Genomic DNA, 20,213 nt, shown 5'->3' with positions numbered 1-20,213 from the left:
CCGAGAAACGTTTCACAAAGAAGCGTCACAACGTCTCGCACTAAGCCAGACTTCTGCCGCTTACACCGACTGGGCGCCCAACTTACCCGATTCACCCACCTGCCTGACGCGGTAGCCTTTGCCGCCGAAAAGCGCAGGGAGCGACGAGTGCGGGCTCCACCCCCGCCCCTCCCCTCACTCCCGCCCCTCCCTGACGCGGTAGCCTTTGCCGCCGAAAAGCGCAGGGAGCGACGAGTGCGGGCTCCACTCCCGCCCCTCCCCTCACTCCCGCCCTGCTCCTCGCTCCCGCCCCTCTCTCCCGCCCCGCGCCCCCTCCCGGCACGCGTGCGTCAGGGATCACGTGCCGCGTCTCCCTTCCCTACCGGCTACCAGGCGCTCCCCTCTTCCGGAAGTCGCGCCGGTCCGCGGGCGGGCTCCTCCCACCACCCGCGACGTCAAACTCAGCTCCTACCACTTCTCTGTCTCCGCCAACACGCGCGGGGAGGCTACCGTTTCCTTACAACATGCCCTGCTGCTTCCGGGCACCTGAACAATACAAGCGAGCGTTTTGAAGTCACTGAGTGTGCAGGCCTCAGCGCACGTGAGTACAGTTTAAGAGGACAGAAGTGGCTCTCTGCAGGCCACCCCGGCAGAGACCTTTCCCCCTCTCCACAACTTGTGCGCCACTTGGTTCCGCCGAGACCCACGACGGTTCCGCCCCCTTCTTCCTTGTCATTGATGTTGTTGTTCTTGTCAGTGCCGCAGCCCCGACCGCCGGGAGCTCGAACCCGAGCCGGGGCCGCCCGGGTGGCGCGGTGGCGGCGGCAGCGGCTGCGACTGCGGCGGCTGCGGGGGCTGCTCCGGGGACTGCGGGGGCGGCCGGGAGCCGGCAGCCGGCGGCGGAGCCGAATGGCTCTGTGCGGGCAGGCGGCGGGCGCCGCGTCGCTGCCCAGCGAGCTGATCGTGCACATCTTCTCCTTCTTGCCCGCGCCGGACCGGCTGCGGGCCTCGGCCTCCTGCTCGCACTGGCGCGAGTGCCTCTTCTATCCGGCCCTCTGGCCCCAACTTCGCATCTGCCTCCGCGTCTCGCCCGCTGAGCAGCCTCGGCTCGAATTCCTCATGCGCAAGTGCGGCTGGTTCGTGCGAGAGCTGCGCGTTGAGTTTGCCGCCGAGAACTACCTCAGCGGCGGCGGCGGCCCCGGCGACGGAGGTGGCGCGGACAGCGGGACTGGCGGGGAAGAAGTTGAGGCCCTGCAGCTCTCAACCCGTTGGCTGGAAGTGCTGCGCACCTACTTGGAGCTGGTGCTGTGCGTGCTGGTCAGCATCCGGAACAACAGGTAGGCTTGCCGTGGGCTCCGCCCCCGCCCCGCGACGCAGTGTCGCCTCCGTACCCAAACCCAGAAATAGAATCTGTGCGGACGCGTCCGGCCAGCTTCGGCGTTACCTTCTTCAGTGACTGGGGGTGTCAGTTCTAACTGGTCGATTTCCTTGGGCGGGAGGGCATAACAGCGCTCATCGTAATACTTTATGAACAGCGATAAACTGTGTTTATCAGACACCCCTCCTGGCGCCTCCCAGGCACTGTCTCATTCATCCTCTTGGTGGCCATGGGATGCGGCTGACAGGTGCCGTCATTCTTCATTTTATAGATGAGTGTTGAGGCTTGGAGGGTGAGGCATATGGGTGAGTCTTGGGAGAAACAAAACAGAACAAATATAACCCAGGTTTTCTGACTTTGTCCGTTAGAAATAGGTAATGTATGGTGTCTCATAGCTATAAGACTCTCCCTAAAAAAAATCTTTAACAGCCATTTTCTTATCAGGAATAGTTTTGATTAACTAGGCCAGGCCCAAAAAGTAAGAGTGTTTGTTAAAGGGATTGGGGAAGAAGTCGATCTTTAGGGTTGAAAGTCCCTCCCCCTGCACCTCCAGACTCAATTCGCCCCCACTGATTCACCTGAAAGTAACACAGTACAGCTGTGGAGGGGAAGGTTAGCAAGGGAGTCGACCATTGTCTGCAAAAGGTAAGCACGTAACTGCTCTGGTTTTGCATCAGGACTTCACTGCAGTTTTGCAACTAATTTCCTGTGTTCTGACCCAGTATCCTGGCCATCATTTTCCTTTATTTCTCCATTGCCCTCTCCAAAACCCTGTTGATTTAGATGTTCTGTATCTGGATAGTCTAACGAACCTTACAACAAAACTCTTGAGTTGGAAGAAGGTTCAAAAAAGAAGCACCTTACATAGTAATGGTAATTTAGCAGTTTATACAAGTACTTTTCGCATTCACTATTTTTGAGCCTCTCAGTGACACTGTGAGGCAGGATGATGATGATTATTCTTGTTTTGTAGAAAGGAAGGTGATGCTTAATAGGGTCAAGTGATTTGCACGTTGTCATACGACATTCTTTTTCTCCAAGAGCAGCATCCTTCCTTTTGCAATAAATAAACTGCCAGCATTATGTTGAACAAGATTGAGAACAGTCCCTGGTTTAATGCTAAATATATATCCTTAATCTGTCTGAATCAAAAGATCAAGAGATAAGGATATAGCCCCAAGTTGTATCTGCAGCATGACTGCATTATTCCAATGGCCTGGATTATTCCCCCAGCTTTTCACACCAAGACATTCCATTTCCTTACTTTGAGTTCATCTGGCAAGAGAAGCTATTGAGGCTAAAAATTGGTTTTGACCAGGTTGGAGACTCTCTCAGAGTTGAATGTATGCTAGAGGACCAACTGACCTGGAAGATGCAAAGATTCAGAGTCAGAGAGCATTTCCTAATGAGACCATGATTGAGGGTGAATTCAGTGGATTAGTACCAATTAGGTTTTTCTGTTCTGATCTCAGATGGCGCTTCTGTGCAAAAATGTGGGCACCATCCAAAAATGTGGGCATTTGGTTCAAGGAAGAGTAAGCCTTGAGCAGTGCCTAGTTACTTTTAGGTATTTTAATAACTAGTTGGTTGGTTTGTTGGAGAGAATGAAGGAGGGAAGGAGAGAGGGAGCGATGGATGGATAGATAACATTATGTAGGCAGAATAGAGATATATCACATCTTCCCTTTGTAGTTTAATTCTCTCGTTCTCTTCCTCACCCCTACTACTTTTATCAGCATCCCAGTCTGCTTGTCTATAAGGCCACCTATGCCTGCCCTTCTGGGTGAGCTATCACTTCTGTACAAATACATCAGACTGTCATCCCTGATATTAAGGTTTGCTTGTCATTAGCTATAGGTATGGTGCTGCGTGTTGTGCTGCTTTGGTGTCATATTCATTGTATATGTCTGAAGTTAAAGTGTAGTGTAATTCATGCCTTATTTGTACTAACGATATTTCAAAGGATTTTGTAAAATATATGTTTGGAAATAAGTTTATCTCACCTTTATTTCTGAAAATGTCTTGAGATGCTCTGATAATATTGAAAGTATTAATTGAATGTTAATAGAAACGGGACAAGTTTCCTTTATATTTGAACAAATTTGAAAGTGTTTTAACCAAGTTGTTTCTTCAGTAATTCTGGTAAAGCCTATTATTCTTCCCATAATCATTTCAACTACGGATTTCAGGTTCAATGAAGACGTAAAACATAGTGTATAACAACTTTATTTAGTGTCTTTTATGTTTTGTTTTTCAAATTTAGTAACTAGTGAGAAAAATGAGTATTTGACATTGTTATTTACATTTCCAAGTTAAATTTATAGTGGTTTTGCTTTATGATTTCTTCCATTCCATAAGTATAAAAGGGAGGTATGAATCATAACAGATGATAAACATTCTGCTTCCAGGCTTTGTGCTGAATTCCTTTATACAATTCATACAATTCAGACTGTTGTTTTGTTTTGTTTCAGTTATTTTCATGTCCCTGAGGAAAAGAACTAAAAGTATAACCTTGAATTGTGGGAACTTTTCAAAGGTGCTGATCTTCAGAGAGGTTAATTGGCATTTTGTTTTGCTTAATTCCTGAGTTACATATGCACATGTATTCTCAGAGTGATTATAGCTACTGTATTGATACCTTAGGTGTTAGGAACAACTAATGAGGATCAAGAAGGTGCAGAAGTACGTCTCAGAGGGTAAAAGACAATCCTTCAGGTTTCAGAAATCCCTTCTGTACAGAGGGCTGGGTTACCTCCCTTCTTGATGAATAGTAAGAACAGAAATGTAGTAAGTGCTCATTCAACCATATTATAGGTTAAATAGGGTGAATTTTTCCTACAGTTCTACAAAAAATTGTACCTATAAGTGCAAAACAACAAATCTAGAAATTTATTTTTCACATTTAATCTGGTCTTCAAGTACTGCCTATTAAAATACTATGTTTCAGACTCCTTCAGAAAAATTAGAGTGCATTGTCAATAAGATTTATGATAAAAAGTAATAGACTCAGTCACTAAAAATACTTCTTCTTAAACAGTGGCCATAAGCACATTGTCATCATCTGCTTTTCTGGACTTTATTTTATATAAGCTTTTCTTGGATGAAATACTATATAGGTGGCAGTACTTTTTTCTAAAGAATAAATACTATAAAAGGCCAGAGAGATTTTGTATAAGGTCGATTTTCTTGTTAAAATTGTGAGTTACAGCTCTAACTACATACATGTATGTAGATTGACCGTTACATGATTATCTCTGCTTATATACCCTCTAAGTAGTAAAGGATTTAATTAATAATTCCTAGATTTGGTCTTATTGATTTGGCATGCACAGTGAAGGAGAATCTTATCTTTGTATTGTTTCTTACCAAGACATAATAACTTATAAGGCAATTGAAAAACATATCTTAAAATAGATTGAAAATTCTTTGGACATTTCAGATTACTGAGATAATAGGAAATGCCTTGGAGGTGTTACCTCCAACAACCCCAGCCTCATTTTTCTTGAACTAGTTTTTCCCATCATAGTATAATAAATACATGTAACAGCATTTCACATCTGAGAGCTTACTTTATTATTACTTACTTAAAGAAGCCTATTTACAGAGTAAATATCTTAAAATATATTGGGACTTTGACTATATTCTACATTGCCCAAGAGGTAGTTGCCTATAGAGAAGAGAAGTGGGACTATGTATTCCCAACAGATTCCTTACCTTCAAACTGACAGATTAAATAGGTTGCCCAGGGATAGCCTCAAGGTCATTGAGAAGGGAGGCTAAAGAAACTAACCACCTAGGAGGGCTGCTATGAGTGGTTTTAGGACTCTTTAGTCCATAGGTACATTCTTTTTTTTTTTTTTGAGACAGAGTCTCACTATGTTGCCCTGGCTAGAGTGCCGTGGCGTCAGCCTCGCTCACAGCAACCTCAAACTCCTGGGCTCAAGCAATCCTCCTGCCTCAGCCTCCCAAGTGGCTGGGACTACAGGCATGTGCCACCATGCCCGGCTAATTTTTTCTATATACATCTTTAGCTGTCCAATTAATTTCTTTCTGTTTTTGGTAGAGACGGGGTCTCGCTCTTGCTCAGGCTGGTCTCGAACTCCTGAGCTCAAACAATCCACCCGCCTCGGCCTCCCAGAGTGCTAGGATTACAGGCGTGAGCCACCGCGCCTGGCCCATAGGTACATTCTTAAGACTATAGAGAACTTATAGATGGAGGATAGGATGTAAAACTCAAAAAAAAATGTAAAAGTAAAATAGTTTTTCTTACTGTGTTAAATGAAGCTATTGAGCAGCTTTTGAGTGAAGTGATTAAATTATTTCCATTTTCATGTGTGTGTTCTGAGGCAGCTTTAGTTTACCAAACTTGACCAATTTATTTAGGACCTAAGATGATAGTTACAGAAAATCTGGTTTTTTTCCTCCAAATATTGAAAACCTACTATGTGCCAAGCAGTGAAGACACGGTCCCTGTTTTCATGGAGTCAGCATTGTAGAGGTGGAAGACAGACAGAAACAAGTAAACAAAAGAAAGAAAGATTATTTCAGGTTGTGAAAATAAAAGAAAATCTGAAAATAAAAGAGGGCTTTGTAAATAGAGACTAGGTGGCAACATTACGTAGAATGTCAGGAAAAACTCTTTTGGGAAGGACATTTGACCTGCAATGTGAATGACAAGAGTTGTCCATTTGAAGATGTGAGTTAAGTATGATTTCAAGCACAAGAAACAATAAGCACCAACGACTTAAGCCAGACAAATTTATGGTGTGTTGGAGCAACAGGAAAGAAAATGTGACAGGGCCATGGTAAGTGTGAGGGTGAGAGTGGCGTCATGATGAGCTGAGAGGTAGAGGGAGGAAGGAATGGGGTTATATAGGCTTGTGGAATGAAATTTAGACTACATTCTAAGAATAGAAGGAGTCATTGAAAAATGTTTAAGGACAAGAGTAATGTGATCTAATTTACATTTTTCAAGACAGTCACTCTAAAAGTTGTTTAATGAGTGAATTATATTATAAAAGGAACCAAAAGAGGAAGCAGAAAGACCAGTTGGAAAGCTGTTGCAGTAATGTAGGCAAAAGGTGATAGTAGCTTGGATTATAGTGGAGACTAAAGAAAGTGGATGGATTTGGAAGTAGAGCTGAGAGTACTTTCCAATTGGATGTGGGTAGGGAAAGAAAAGGGAAAAGCAAATATTTTTCATCATTTCTCTGTAAGTCTCCCCCAGTTTTCTTGTCCTTACAAGAAATTATCTATTAATAGCAAGTGGCTGGGCGCAGTGGCTCACGCCTGTAATCTTAGCACTCTGAGAGGCGAGGCGGGTGGATTGTTTGAGCTCAGGAGTGCGAGCCCAGCCTGAGCAAGAGCAAGACCCCGGCTCTACTAAAAAAATAGAAAGAAATTAGCTGGTCAAGAAATTATCTATTAATAACATGTTAAAGGCCAGGCAGCATAGCCTATGCCTGTAATCCTAGCACTTTGGGAGGCCAAGGCAGGAGGATCACTTGAGGCCAGGAGTTCAAGACCAACCTGGGCAACATAGCAAGACTCTGTGTCTACAAAAAATCAAAAAAAGAAAATGAGCCAGGTGTGGTGGCATGTGCCTGTAGTCTTAGCTGCTCAGGACACTGAAGTAGGAGGATCGCTTGAGCCCAGGAGTTCAAGGTTACAGTGAGCTATGATCAGGTTACTGCACTCTAGCCTGAGCAACAGAGCAAGACTCTGTCATTAAAAAATGTATATATACAATTTCTTGTTTTCGTTTTATTTTTTCTGTATATTTTTCGTCGTCCAGATAATTTCTTTCTATTTTTAGTAGAGACGGGGTCTCGCTCTTGCTCAGGCTGGTCTTGAACTCCTGAGCTCAAACGATCCACCCACCTCGGCCTCCCGGAGTGCTAGGATTACAGGCGTGAGCTTCCACGCCCGGCCCTAAATACAATTTCAAATGTTGATTTTATTTAAATACTTTTCGGATTTGGGAATGATAATTCTTAGATGAAACTTGTGGATTCTGGGAAATAACTTGTAGTTAACAGATCCTAATAAAGCTAATAAGGAATACTGTTGTAGGCCAGTGACTTATTTCTGGGTTCTAATGTTGCGCTGCCCAATACGACAGCCACTAGCCCCATCTATTTAAATTTTAAATTAATTAAATAAAATCAAAGATACCATTAGTCCCACTACCCACATTTCAAGTGCTTGATAGTTATATGTGGGTAGTGGCTACTATACTGTATATCACAGAGTAGAACATTTCCATCCATAGCAGAAAGTTCTACTGGACAACACATCTCCAAAGTATTTGTTTTTGTTTGTTTGATTTGGCTGTGGCTGTCCATTAGCATTCATGAGAAGGGGAAATAATGTTATTAAAGAGCGTTACGTGGATATAAAAACATTCAGTGTTGAACGTGGACTAAGAACAGAACTGGCCCAAAAGAATGTCATGCAATCAATCATGTGGATTATTTTAGCCTTTATCAATTTAGAAAAGGAAAAAAGTTGTATTTTATGATCTTTATGGCATTGGGAAAGGTTTTAATGTTTTTAAGAGCATCTTTTTAAAGAACCAAGTTCTTTTGTATTTCCTGTTTCCATAGCTGGTTAGACTTAGCTGTGTTAGCTTTAATTTAAGGTGGCTGCATTTTGCATTTTTCCACTGGTCCTACTTATCAAAAAAATAATTTTGAATACTCTGGAATGAAAAGGGACATACCAAAATCACTACCATAGATGAACTTCCCCAATTCTGAACCACAGAAGAGAGAACAAGATCATCATGCCCGAGATCTCAAGTGTTGGATCGTGCTTGTGCTAACCAGTCCAACAGGGATCCAAGAAAGATTAAGGGTTTTCAGCCCTCTGCAGTTAGACCTTAAGGAATATTTTCTTAGGCTCATAGCTGGTAAATATGTTTTTGAAGAATTGCCCATTCGTAGGTTTTTAGAAGATTATCAAAAATTGTAATTCATGGGGAGATTTTTATGCTAAAAAGAAATCTATTTTCAGTGGAATTTAATATACATACTTAAGTTGTATGTTTTGCTATAACTATGGTTGAAAAGATAAGTATAAATCACATGTTTTAAGAAAGGACTTTTAGTTTTCTGGGAAAATATGTTATTTTAGAGGGATTCCTAGTACGTAATGTAACTGAAAAATGATCTGCCGCCTAATTTCTTGATGTGTAAGATACAGCTAGTTTTTGTCATGAACCAAGGTAAATATGCTATTCAACAAAAATTTATTGAATGCTCTTCCCTGTTCTAACAACTGGGGATATAGCAGTAATCAAAAAGTCCTGCCATCACAGAGTTTATTCTAGTGGAAAAAGAAGACAAAAACAAAAAAGTAAAATATATAGTATCTCAGTTGGTAATATATACAATGAAGAAAAAAATGAAGCAGTGAAGGGAATAGTGAAAGTAGGAAGGAGTGTTGCCGTTTAAGGAAGTTAAGGAAAGTCTCAACTGCTGAAGTGATATTTGAAGGAAGGAGAGAGCAAACCATGTGTCTCTCTGGGAGGTGATTGCAGACAGAAGTAGCAGTAAGTGGAGTGGCTCTGCAGTGGAAGTATGATTGGCGTGTTTAAGAGAAATCATGGAAAGCAGTGAGATGTAGAAGAGGCCAACCAGGTAAGGGGGAAGGTGATGTGGACATCTGTACACCCTTATTAGGCTCTTGTAAGGACTTTGACTTTTACTCTGAGATGAGGTGCCATCAGAGGGTTTTGAGCCAGGGAATGACATGATCTGATTTTTAAAAAGGATCAGTCTGCTCTGTAGGGAATGGCTTGTAGCAGAGTAAGAGTAGAAGCAATGAGCAGGGTTAGGAGACTGTTGCAGTAATCCAGGCAAGAGATGATGGTGGCTTGGACCAGAGCAAGAACAGTGAAAGTCTGATTCAGAATTTATTTTTATCTGGAGGTTTTCTAGAAGTGGAATATAAGTATAAAAAATCAGATATAATTGTTCTGTGAACATTACAATGCCCTTTTAATTGCTGTTCCCTAAATATGTCTAAAAATATTTTTCCTTTTTGGTTCTTATTCATTCTGAATGTGTGTGTGTTAATGACTTGTACTCTCTTAAAAAAAATACCTAGGGTTTGGACACAACTTATTTTCTAAAAACATGACTTATCTTTGGCATTTAACTCCTTTACTACCAAACACTTGTACAGCAGTGCCCTGTTCATATAGGCCTTACATAAATTTGGGTCGGTCTATTGAATCTCCACGGAAATTTCTTGGTCTTCCTTACTTTAGTCATTTGAAATTTTCTTTTTCCTCTTCTTTTCTCCCTCACTTTTCTGCTTCATGTAAACTTATCACTCCTTGAAATTTGCCTAGGTCTAACCATCATATGAGCTATGGATTCAAAATGGTAGGACTAGGTAGAAAGGAAGAAGCAAGTGGTACTCTGCCTGAAGATTTTTCCCTCCCCTTGTACCCAAATCACTGGTCTCATCACCTGAAACAGTGGTCCCCAACCTTCTTGGCACCAGGGACCAGTTTCATGGAAGACAGTTTTTCCACAGACTGCGGAGGGAATCACGGAGGATGGTTTTGGGATGATTCAAGTGCATTACGTTTATTGTGCACTTTATTTTTATTATTATTATATTGTCACTTGCCTCTCATTGATAGGGTTTTGATATGAGCCTGCAAGCAATTGATTTATTGTTGTCTCTGTGTAGTCAAACCTCTCTGTTAATGATAATCTGTATTTGCAGTTGCTCCCCAACACTAGCATCACCGTCTCAGCTCCACAGATTCTCATAAGGAGCGTGCAACCTAGATCTCTCTCGTGCGCAGTTTACGGTAGGGTTCACACTTGTATGAGAATCTAATGCCACCACTGATCTGACAGGAGGCACAGTTCAGGTGGTGATGTGAGCGATGGGGAACAGCTGTAAATACGGATGAAGTTTCACTTGGTCTCCCACTGCTCATCTCCTGCTGTGTGGCCTGGTTCCTAAGAGACCACGGACCAGTACCAGTATGCAGTCCCTGGGTGCAGACCACAGACCTGAAACAATAGGCCCAGGTAAATATGTTTTTCTACCCAGACACTCATCATGTATACTCTTCTTAAGTGAACAAAAAAAAGAGGAGGAAACAGGAGCCAGAGTTGGGCTATCTTTTAACCTGGTTTGTTATTCAGATATTGCTAGTAACTTCAAAAAAGAATCCCATTTTTAGAAACCTCAAAGTCACAGTTTTTTTTTTTTTTTTTAAATAGAAACAGGGTCAGCCAGGCTAGAGTGCAATGGCTGGATTGCAGCTCACTGTAGCCTCAAACTCACGGGCTCAAGGAATCCTCCCGCCTCAGCCTCCCACGTAGCTGAGACTACAGGCACACGCCACCACTCCTGGCTAATTTTTTTATTTTTTGTAGAGACGGGTCTCACTATGTTGCAAAAGCACAATTTTGATTCAAGGCAAAGAACAAAGGTAGTCACCTGAGGCAAGAGTCTTTAATCTCAGCTCTACCTTTTTAAGCCACACATCCTTCATGCCACTGTCCTGTTAAGAGTCCACACATCCACCACATGAATGACCACCAGGGTCATGGGGCTGGGTAAGGCCCATTCATGTTGCCAGTGCTGCAGAGGACTGAGTAGATGCGTTCTTGCTATCCCCTAAATTCCTAAACTAGCTTTTCCAGAGAAACAACAGTATTCAACAACTCTCTGAAGTAGGCATCTTTATTATTCCAGTTTTACAGATGGTGAAACTGAAACATAGTTAAGTGAACTTTCCAGGGTTACACAATTAGAGAAATGATTGCCTTGTTTTCTAATTTTCCTTGTGAAATTTTTGAACACATACAAAAAATAGACACATGAACCCCCATTGTATCCATCACCCAAATTCAGTAATTTAAAAGATTTTGCCACACATGGGTTTTTTTTTCTTTCTTTCTTTTTCTTTTTTTATATTTCAAAAAATTTACAAGGTACCGGTGTCTTTTGTACTTGGATGAGTTGTATCATGCAGGAGTCAGGGCTTTCAGTGTACCTGTCACCAAAAGCAAATCCCAGATAATAATGTCATTTTACCCTATATACTAAAGTATGAAGCTCTGAAAATTATGGACATTTTTATATATAACCACAATGCCATTTGCCATTAACAATAATTCCTTGGTATCATCTGACTTTTATTAAAAATTATTATTTTTATAACCTTTATTTCCACTGCAAAAGTCTAATAAGCACATGGATATTTGGAACTTAACCACCATAACTTTGTATATCACTGGATACAATATATATATTCTAGTAATTATTTTCTTTTTTATTTTTTTTTTTTGTAGAGACAGGGTCTCAGTATGGTGCTCAGGCTGGTCTCAAACTCCTGGGCTCGAGCAAACCTCCTTCCTCGGCCTCCCAAAGTGCTAAGATTATAGGCGTGAGCCACCACACCCAGCATATTTTAGTAATTAAATAAGTATAGAGTAGGAGAGCAGTCTATAGGCTGAGTTTCTAAGTTGTGAGTGCTTAATGATATGATTTAGCTCTAGATCTGTAACCGATGACTTTCTTTTTCTTTTTCAACTTCCTTCTTTAAAGTCATTTTTTAATACAGTTAAGGACAAAATTAAGTTGAAGAAATTCATTCTCTTTTGGTGATAGTATGGTCTTTTATATGCTTTAGAAAGATTGTCAAGCACTGTTTATGATTTTGTGCTATTTCACAACACATCTTGGGATTTACAAAGAGACTAGTAAATAGATTGTATCCATTAATATTACCATAGGAATCAACCTAGATTAATTTGAACAATTAAAGTGAAAGAAAATACTTTGGAACCAACTGTAATATTTTCCCAGTATTTTTTGTTACATGCCTTTTGAGCAAGTGTGTGTTGTGGACATTCTGCAGGAAAGAACCCCGTTTACTTCTTAGTTCACTTGCTATTGAACAGTAAATAAATGAATGGATATACTAAATAAATAAAACTCAGGTTACAGATTTTACCCTTAATTAAAAAAATTATGTGGCATAATTCCCTTATTACTGGTATAGTTTCCTGGCCTCAAAATGGGGCATCTGTTTATTACCATGATTCAGTAAGTTCTATTCTAGTGTTGTTGCCTAGATGTTCTTTTCAGTCTCTTTTTTACCATCTGAAACAATAATGAGCCACCTGGAAGCTATATGCATTTTCTTTGACTTTACCATATGGTCTGTAATCTAATTTCATCATGATATATTTGAAAGCTTCTCTTGAGTTGCCAGTTTTTTTTCCTTTTTCTAAGTTTTAATGCTAATCGTTTTCCATATAATTTAATAAATTTTCATTTTTAATTGAAAAATAAGTACCTAAAAATTTTGTTCACAAATGTCCATCATTTACTGCTCTAAAATATGCCACCTATAATTTTTCCTATCACTGTAAATAAAAGCATTGTAATCAAGCACATGGTTTAATTTATAAGAAACAGTATGAACTAAATGGAAGTCAAAACCTGGGTTCTCTTCCTAGCTCTGCCTTAACTAGCATTGCAGACTTTACACAGGTCACCTCAGTTTCTTCATCTACATAAAGGATTGAATTGGTTAATCTCACAGATCTTTCTAGTCTCAAATGTATATCTAAGTCAGGCACAGTGGTACACCACCTGTGGTTCCAGCAACTCAGGAGGCTGAGGTGGGAGGATCACTTAAGCCCAGGGGTTCAAGTCCAGCCTGGGCAACATAGTGAGACTCCATCTCAGGGAAAAAAAAAAAGTATATCTGGCATTACATGCATAAGGAAAGGTTGTGTATGTATTGTTGGCTCCCTTGTAACAAGATTATTACCATTTATTACCATTTTGTTGCTGCAATAGAATTTTTGTTCATTGCTAGGATATTTGAAAATATTGTATAGCTGAAACTAAAACCGGAAGTATTCTAGAGTCTCCTAATATATTAATATTATGTTGTTAAATTTTACTGTGATGCAGTTTGTTAAATTTTTTTTTTTTTTTTTTTTTTTTGAGACAGAGTCTCACTGTGTTGCCCGGGCTAGAGTGCCGTGGCGTCATCCTAGCTCACAGCAACCTCAAACTCCTGGGCTCAAGCGATCCTCCTGCCTCAGCCTCCCGAGTAGCTGGGACTACAGGCATGTGCCACCATGCCCGGCTAATTTTTTCTATATATTTTTAGTTGTCCAATTAATTTCTTTCTAATTTTAGTAGAGACGGGGTCTCGCTCTTGCTCAGGCTGGTTTCGAACTCCTGAGCTCAAATAATCCACCCGCCTCGGCCTCCCAGAGAGCTAGGATTACAGGCGTGAGCCACCGCACCCGGCCAGTTTGTTAATTTTTAAAGTGATTTTAAAGTAAATTAAGAAAGTTTGTGGCAACCATGCATCAAGCAAGTTGGTTGGTGCCATTTTTACAACATGTGCTCACTTCAGGTCCCTGTGTCACATTTTGGTAATGCTTACAAACATTTGAAAATTTTTCCTTGTTATATCTGATACAGTGATTGGTGATCTTTGATACTATTATGTAATTGGGGGAGGGTGGTGCACCATGAACTGTGCCCATAGAAAACGGTGAACTCAATTGACAAATGTGTGTGTTCTCACTACTCCACTGATTAGCCAGTTCCCCATCTCTACCTCTCCTCAGGCCTCCCTATTTCATGAAACACAGTAATACTGAAATTAGGCCAATTAAACCCTACAGTGGCCTCTCAGTGTTCAAGTGAAAGGAAAAGTCACATGTCTCTTACTTTAAATCAAAAGCCAGAAATGACTAAGCTTGGTGAGGAAGGCATGTCGGAAGCTAAGACAGGCTGAAAGCTAGGGCTTTTGCACCAAACAATGAAGTTGTAAAAGCAAAGGAAGTTTTTTGAAGGAAATTAAAAGTACTATTCCAGTGAATTCGTGAATGATAAGAAAGTGAAATAGCCTTATTGCTGATAAGGAGTAAGTTTTAGTAGTCTGGACAGAAGATCAAACCAGCCCCAGCATTTTCTTAAGCCAATGCCTAATCTAGAGCAAGGCCATAATTCTTCAATTGGTATGAAGGCTGAAAGAGGTGAGGAAGCCACAGAAGAAGAGTGTGAAGCTAGCAGAGGTTGGTTCCTGAGGTTTAAGCAAAGAAGCTATCCTCCATACCAAAAAAGTATAAGGTAAAACATCAGGTGCTAATGTAGAAGCTGCAGCAAGTTATCCAGAAAATTTATGTAAGATAACTGATGAAGGTGGCTACACTAAACAGATTTTCAATGTAGATGGAATAGCCTTATATTGGTAAAAGATTTCATCTAGAATTTTTATAGCTAGAGAGAAATAGTCAATGCCTGGCTTTAAAGGACAGGCTGACTGTCTTGTGAGAGATTAATGCAGCTGGTGACTTTAAGTTGAAGCCAGTGTTCATTTACCATTCTGAAAATTCTAGGGACCTTAAGAATTATGCTATGTCTACTCTTGTCTGTGCTCTATAAATAGAACAAAAAAGCCTAGATGACAGCACATAAATGTGCCATTAGCAACATTTATGATTCATGGGAGGAGGTAAATATATCAACAATAACAGTCTTCAGTGGAGGAAGTCACTATTGATACGGTGGAAATAGCAAGAGAAATAGATTCAGAAGGGAAGCCTAAAGATGTGACTAAATTGCTGCAATCTCGTGATAAAATTTGAACAAAGGAGAAGTTGCTTTTTATGGATGAGCAAAAAAAGTGGTTTCTTGAGATGCAATCTACTCCTGGTGAAGATACTATAAATGTTGTTGAAATGATTACAAAGGATTAGAATATTCCATAAACTTACTTGATAAAGCAGCAGCATGGTGTCAGAGGATTGATTCCAATATTAAAACAAGTTCTACTGTAGGTAAAATGCTATCAAACACCACAGCATGCTATAGAGAAATCTTTCATTAAAGGAAGAGTCAGTCAACATGGCAAACTTCACTCTTGTCTTACTTATTCTAAGAGATTGCCACAGCCACACCAACCTTCAACAGCCATCACCCTAATCAGTCAGCAGCCATCATTACCAAAGTAAGACCCTCCACCAGGCAAAAGATTGCAGCTCACTGAAGGCTCAGATGATAATTAGTATTTTTTTAGCATTAAAGTATTTTTTAGTTAGGTATGAGGTATGTATATTGCTTTTTTAAAACATATACTATTATACACTTAATAACCTACATTATAGTGTAAACATAACTTTCATATGCACAAACCAAAAAATTCATGTAACTTACTTTATTTCAATATTTGTTTTATTGTGGTGGTCTGGAACTGAACTCATGATATCTCTTAGGTATGCCTGTAATAGATAAATAAAAGATAAAGAAATTAAATCATAGCACTACAAAAAAATCGCAAAGGGAAACAGCAAAAGAAAAATTAAGGAGGCACAAACAAAATGACAATAGCAAGTCTTTACCTATCAATAATTACTTTAAATGTAAATGGATTAAATTCCCTCATCAAAAGACATAGAGTCGCTAAGTAGATTAAGAAACAAGACCCAATTACATGCTGCCTACAAGAGACTCGCTTTAGCTTTAAGGACACACAGTCTGAAAGCAAGGGAATAAAAAAAGGTATTTCATGCAAATAGTAATCAAAAGAGAATAGGGATGCTATACTTAACATCTGAGAAAATAGACTTTAAGACAAAAACTGACACAAGAGACAAAGAAGGTCATTATAGAATGTTAAAAGTGTCAATTCATCAGGAAGACATAACAATTATAAATATATATGCATCCAGTATCAGAGCACCTAAATATATAAAGCAAGTATCAGCATAAAAGAGAAATGACAGCAACACAATTGTAGGAGATGTCAAAATATTCAGTCAGAAAATCAATAAGGAATTACTGTATTTTAGCCACACTATGTACCAAATATACTTAACAGACACAGAACATTCCATCCAACAGCATCTAAATACACATTTTTCTCAGGTGCACACACAGCATTCTACAGGATATAGGCCACAAAACAAGACTTAACAAATTTAAGAAGAGTGAAATCATGTCATACATCTTTTCTGACCACAGTAATAGGAAACTATTATAGAAATCAATAAAAGGAGGAAACTTGGAAAATTCATAAATATGTGGAAATTAGCACACTTCTGAACAATCAGTGCATCAGATAAATCAAAAGGGAAATCAAATAATATCTTGAGGTGAAAACAAAAGCACAGTGTACTGAAACTTACAGGATGTAGCAAAAGCAAAACTAAGAGGAAAAGTTTTAGCAGTAAATGCTTACGTTAATAAAGAAGAAGAATTTCAAACAACTTTATACCCCAAGGAATTAGAAAAAGAAGAACTAAGCCCAAAGTTAGCAGAAGAAAGGAAATAATGAACATTAGAGCAGAAATAAAATAGAGACTAGAAAAAAGTAGAAAAGATCAACAAAGCTAGGAGTTGCTTTTTGAAAAGATAAACAAAATCGACAAACCTCTGGAGTAAGAAAAAAGACTCAAGAGAGAGGAGACATTACAACTGATGCCACAAATACAAAAGATCATAAGAGATTCCTATAACCTTATACTCCAACAAATTGGATAATCTAGAAGAATGAATAAATTCCTAGAAACATACAGCTTCCAAAACTGAATCATGAAGAAATAGAAAATATGATCAGACCTATGATGAATAAGGAGATTAAATCAGTAATCAAACACCTCCAAAAAGGAAAAGCCTAAAACCTGGCTTTACAGGTAAATTCTACCAAACATTTAAAGAAGAATTAATGCCAATCCTCAAAGTCTTGGCCAAAAAAAAACTGAAAAGTTCTCAGGTTAGAAGTAATTTAACAGAAAAAAAAAAAATTGAAGAAGAGGGAACACTTCCAAACTCATTTTACAAGGCCAGCATTACCCTTGATACGAAAGCCACACAAGGACATTAACAAAATAAAATGACAGTCCAGCATCTCTGATGGACATAGATGCAAAAATCCTCAACAATATTCTAGCAAACCAAATTCAAGAGCACATTTAAAGTATCATACATCATAATAATCAAGTGGAATTTATCCCTGAGGTGTAAGGATGATTTGCCATGTGTAAACCAGTAAATCTGATACACCAGATTAACAGAATGAAGGATAAAAATCATATGATCATCTCAATAGAGGCAGAAAAAAGCACTTGACAAAATTCAACATCCTTTCATGATAAAAACACTCAAAAAATTAAGTGTGGAAGGAGTGTACCTCAACATAATAAAGGCTATATATGGCCAGGTATGACAAGCCCACAGCAAACAATCATCATGGTGAACAAAATGTGGATGCCCACTCTTGCCACTTTTATTCAACATAGTACTGGAAGTCCTAGCCGGAGCACATGGATAAGAAAAATAAAAATATCCAAATCCAAAAGGAAGTAAAATTGTCTGTTTGCAGATGACGTGATAGAAAACACTAAAGACTATATATACCCACACCTGTCAGAACTAATAAATGAATTCAGCAAAGTTGACATACATAAAATCAACATACAAAAATTAGTTGGATTTCTGTATGCTAACAAAAAACTATTCATAAAGGAAATTAAGGAAACAATCCCATTTACAATAGTATCAGAAAGAATAAAATACTTAGGAATAACTCAGCCAAAAAGGTGGAAGTCTAGTATTTTACACTGAAAGTATAAAAACGCTGATGAAAGAAATTAAAGCAGATACAAATAAATGGAAAGACATCTCATGTTTATGGTTAGGATAAGGTGTCCATACTACCCAGAGCAATCTATAGATTCAATGCAACTTCTATCAAAATTCCAGTGACATTTTTTTTTTTTGAGACAGAGTCTCACTCGGTTCCCCAATTTAGAGTGCCATGGCTTCAGCCTAGCTCACAGCAACCTCAATCTCCTGGGCTCAAGCGATCCTTCTGTCTCAGCCTCCCAAGTAGCTGGGACTACAGGCATGCGCCACCATGCCCGGCTAATTTTTTCTATATGTATATTTTTAGTTGTCCAGATAATTTCTTTCTATTTTTAGTAGAGACAGAGTCTCACTCTTGCTCAGGTTGGTCTCGAACTCCTGACCTTGAGCGATCCACCTGCCTCGGCCTCCCAGAGTGCTAGGATTACAGGTGTGAGCCACCACACCCAGCCTCCAGTGACATTTTTTACAGAAATAAGAAAACAACCCTAAAATTTATATGGAATCACAAAAGACTCCAAATAGCCAAAGTCATCTTGAAAAAGAAAAACAAAGCTGTAGGTATCACACTTCCTAATTTTGAAATATGTGACAAAGCTATAGCAATTAAAACAATATGATACTAGCATAAAGGCAGACTTATAGACCAACGGAACAAAATAGCCCAGAAATAAACTCATTTACGATCAGCTGATCTTTGACAGGAGTACCAGGAACACACAATGGGGAAAGGATAGTGTCTTCAATAAATGGTGTCAGGAAAACTGGATATCCACATGCAAAAGAGAAAAATTGGATCCTGTCTTACACTATGGTCAAAAATCAATTTGAGACTTAAATGTACAATCTAACACTGTTAAACTGCTCAAAGAAAACAGGGTGAAAACAACTTGGCATTGGTCTTGGCAGTGATTTCCTGTTTTGACACAAAAAAAATAGGCAAGAAACTAAAAACACACAAGTGGGACTGCATCAAACTAAAAAGCTTCTGCATAACAAAGGAAACCATCAGCAGGATGAAAAGGCCAGCTGCAGAATGAATAAAAATATTTGCACACCATCCATTAAGTAAGAGTTTAATATCTAAAATGTATAAGTAACTCATACAACTCAATAGCAAAAAAACAAATAGCCTAATTAAAAAATGGGCAAAAGACTTGGATAGATATTTCTCTAAAGAAGACATACAAATGGTCACCAGGTATATGGAAAGGTACTCAAAATCATTAATCATGGAATGCAAAACTACAATGAGATATCATCTCATATCTTTTAGTATGCCTGTTGTCGAAAATAAAAAAATAATTGCGAGAATGTAGAAGAATTGAAACCCTTATACAACTGGTTAGTGATGATGTAGAATGGTGCAGCCACTATGGAAAAGCAGTATGGAGAGTCCTCAAAAAATTAAAAATAGAACTACCATATGATCCAGTAATCCCCCTTCTAGATATGTATCCAAAAGAATTGTATCAGGATCTCAAAGAGCTATCTACACTCCCATGTTCTTTGCAGCCTTATTCACAATAGCCAAGATAGGGAAACAACCTGAATGTCCATCAAAAGATGAATATGAGAGGCTGAGGTGGGAGGATCACTCGAAACCAGGAGTTTGAGGATCCAATGAGCTATGATGATGCCACTGTACTCTAGCCTGTAAGACAGAGAAAGACCCTTTCTCAAAACAAAAAATGAATAAAGAAAACGTGTAGGCCGGGCGCGGTGGCTCACTCCTGTAATCCTAGCACTCTGGGAGGCCTGGGTGGGAGGATTGCTTGAGCTCAGGAGTTTGAGACCAGCCTGAGCAAGAGCGAGACCCTGTCTCTACTAAAAATAGAAAGAAATTAGCCAAACAACTAGAAATTGAAAAAATTAGCCAGGCATGGTGGCGCATGCCTGTAGTCCAGCTACCTGGGAGGCTGAGGCAGGAGGATTGCTTGAGCCCAGGAGTTTGAGGTTGCTGTGAGCTAGACTGATGCCATGGCACTCTAGCCCAGGCAAGAGAGTGAGACTCTGTCTCAAAAAAAAAAAAATAAAAGAAATGTGGTATGTGTGTATGTGTGTGTGTGTATATTATATATATATGTATATGTGTATATATATATAAAAAACAGTATTATTCAGCTTTAAAGAAAGAAATGCTACCATATGCAACAACATGGATGAACCTAGAGGACCTGATGCTAGGTAAAGTAAGCCAGTC

At 39.5% G+C, this 20,213-nt stretch overlaps 1 protein-coding gene across 1 annotated transcript in view; it reads left to right on the top strand.

Annotated features, from left to right (window-relative positions):
- Positions 1-387: 387 nt before the first annotated feature.
- Positions 388-20,213, top strand: part of FBXO33 (F-box protein 33) — a 38,748-nt gene continuing 18,922 nt past the window's right edge. The window contains exon 1 of the mRNA XM_012658334.1: positions 388-1,316. Coding sequence (XP_012513788.1) covers positions 718-1,316 — 599 coding nt within the window. The 5' untranslated portion in view covers positions 388-717. The remainder of the gene's footprint in view (positions 1,317-20,213) is intronic.

The sequence above is a fragment of the Propithecus coquereli genome, unplaced genomic scaffold, assembly GCF_000956105.1.
Source record: "Propithecus coquereli isolate 6110/MARCELLA unplaced genomic scaffold, Pcoq_1.0 Scaffold116, whole genome shotgun sequence".
NCBI lineage: Eukaryota > Metazoa > Chordata > Mammalia > Primates > Indriidae > Propithecus > Propithecus coquereli.
Note: the sequence above shows the minus strand (reverse complement) of the source record. Positions and strands in the feature narration are given on the sequence as shown.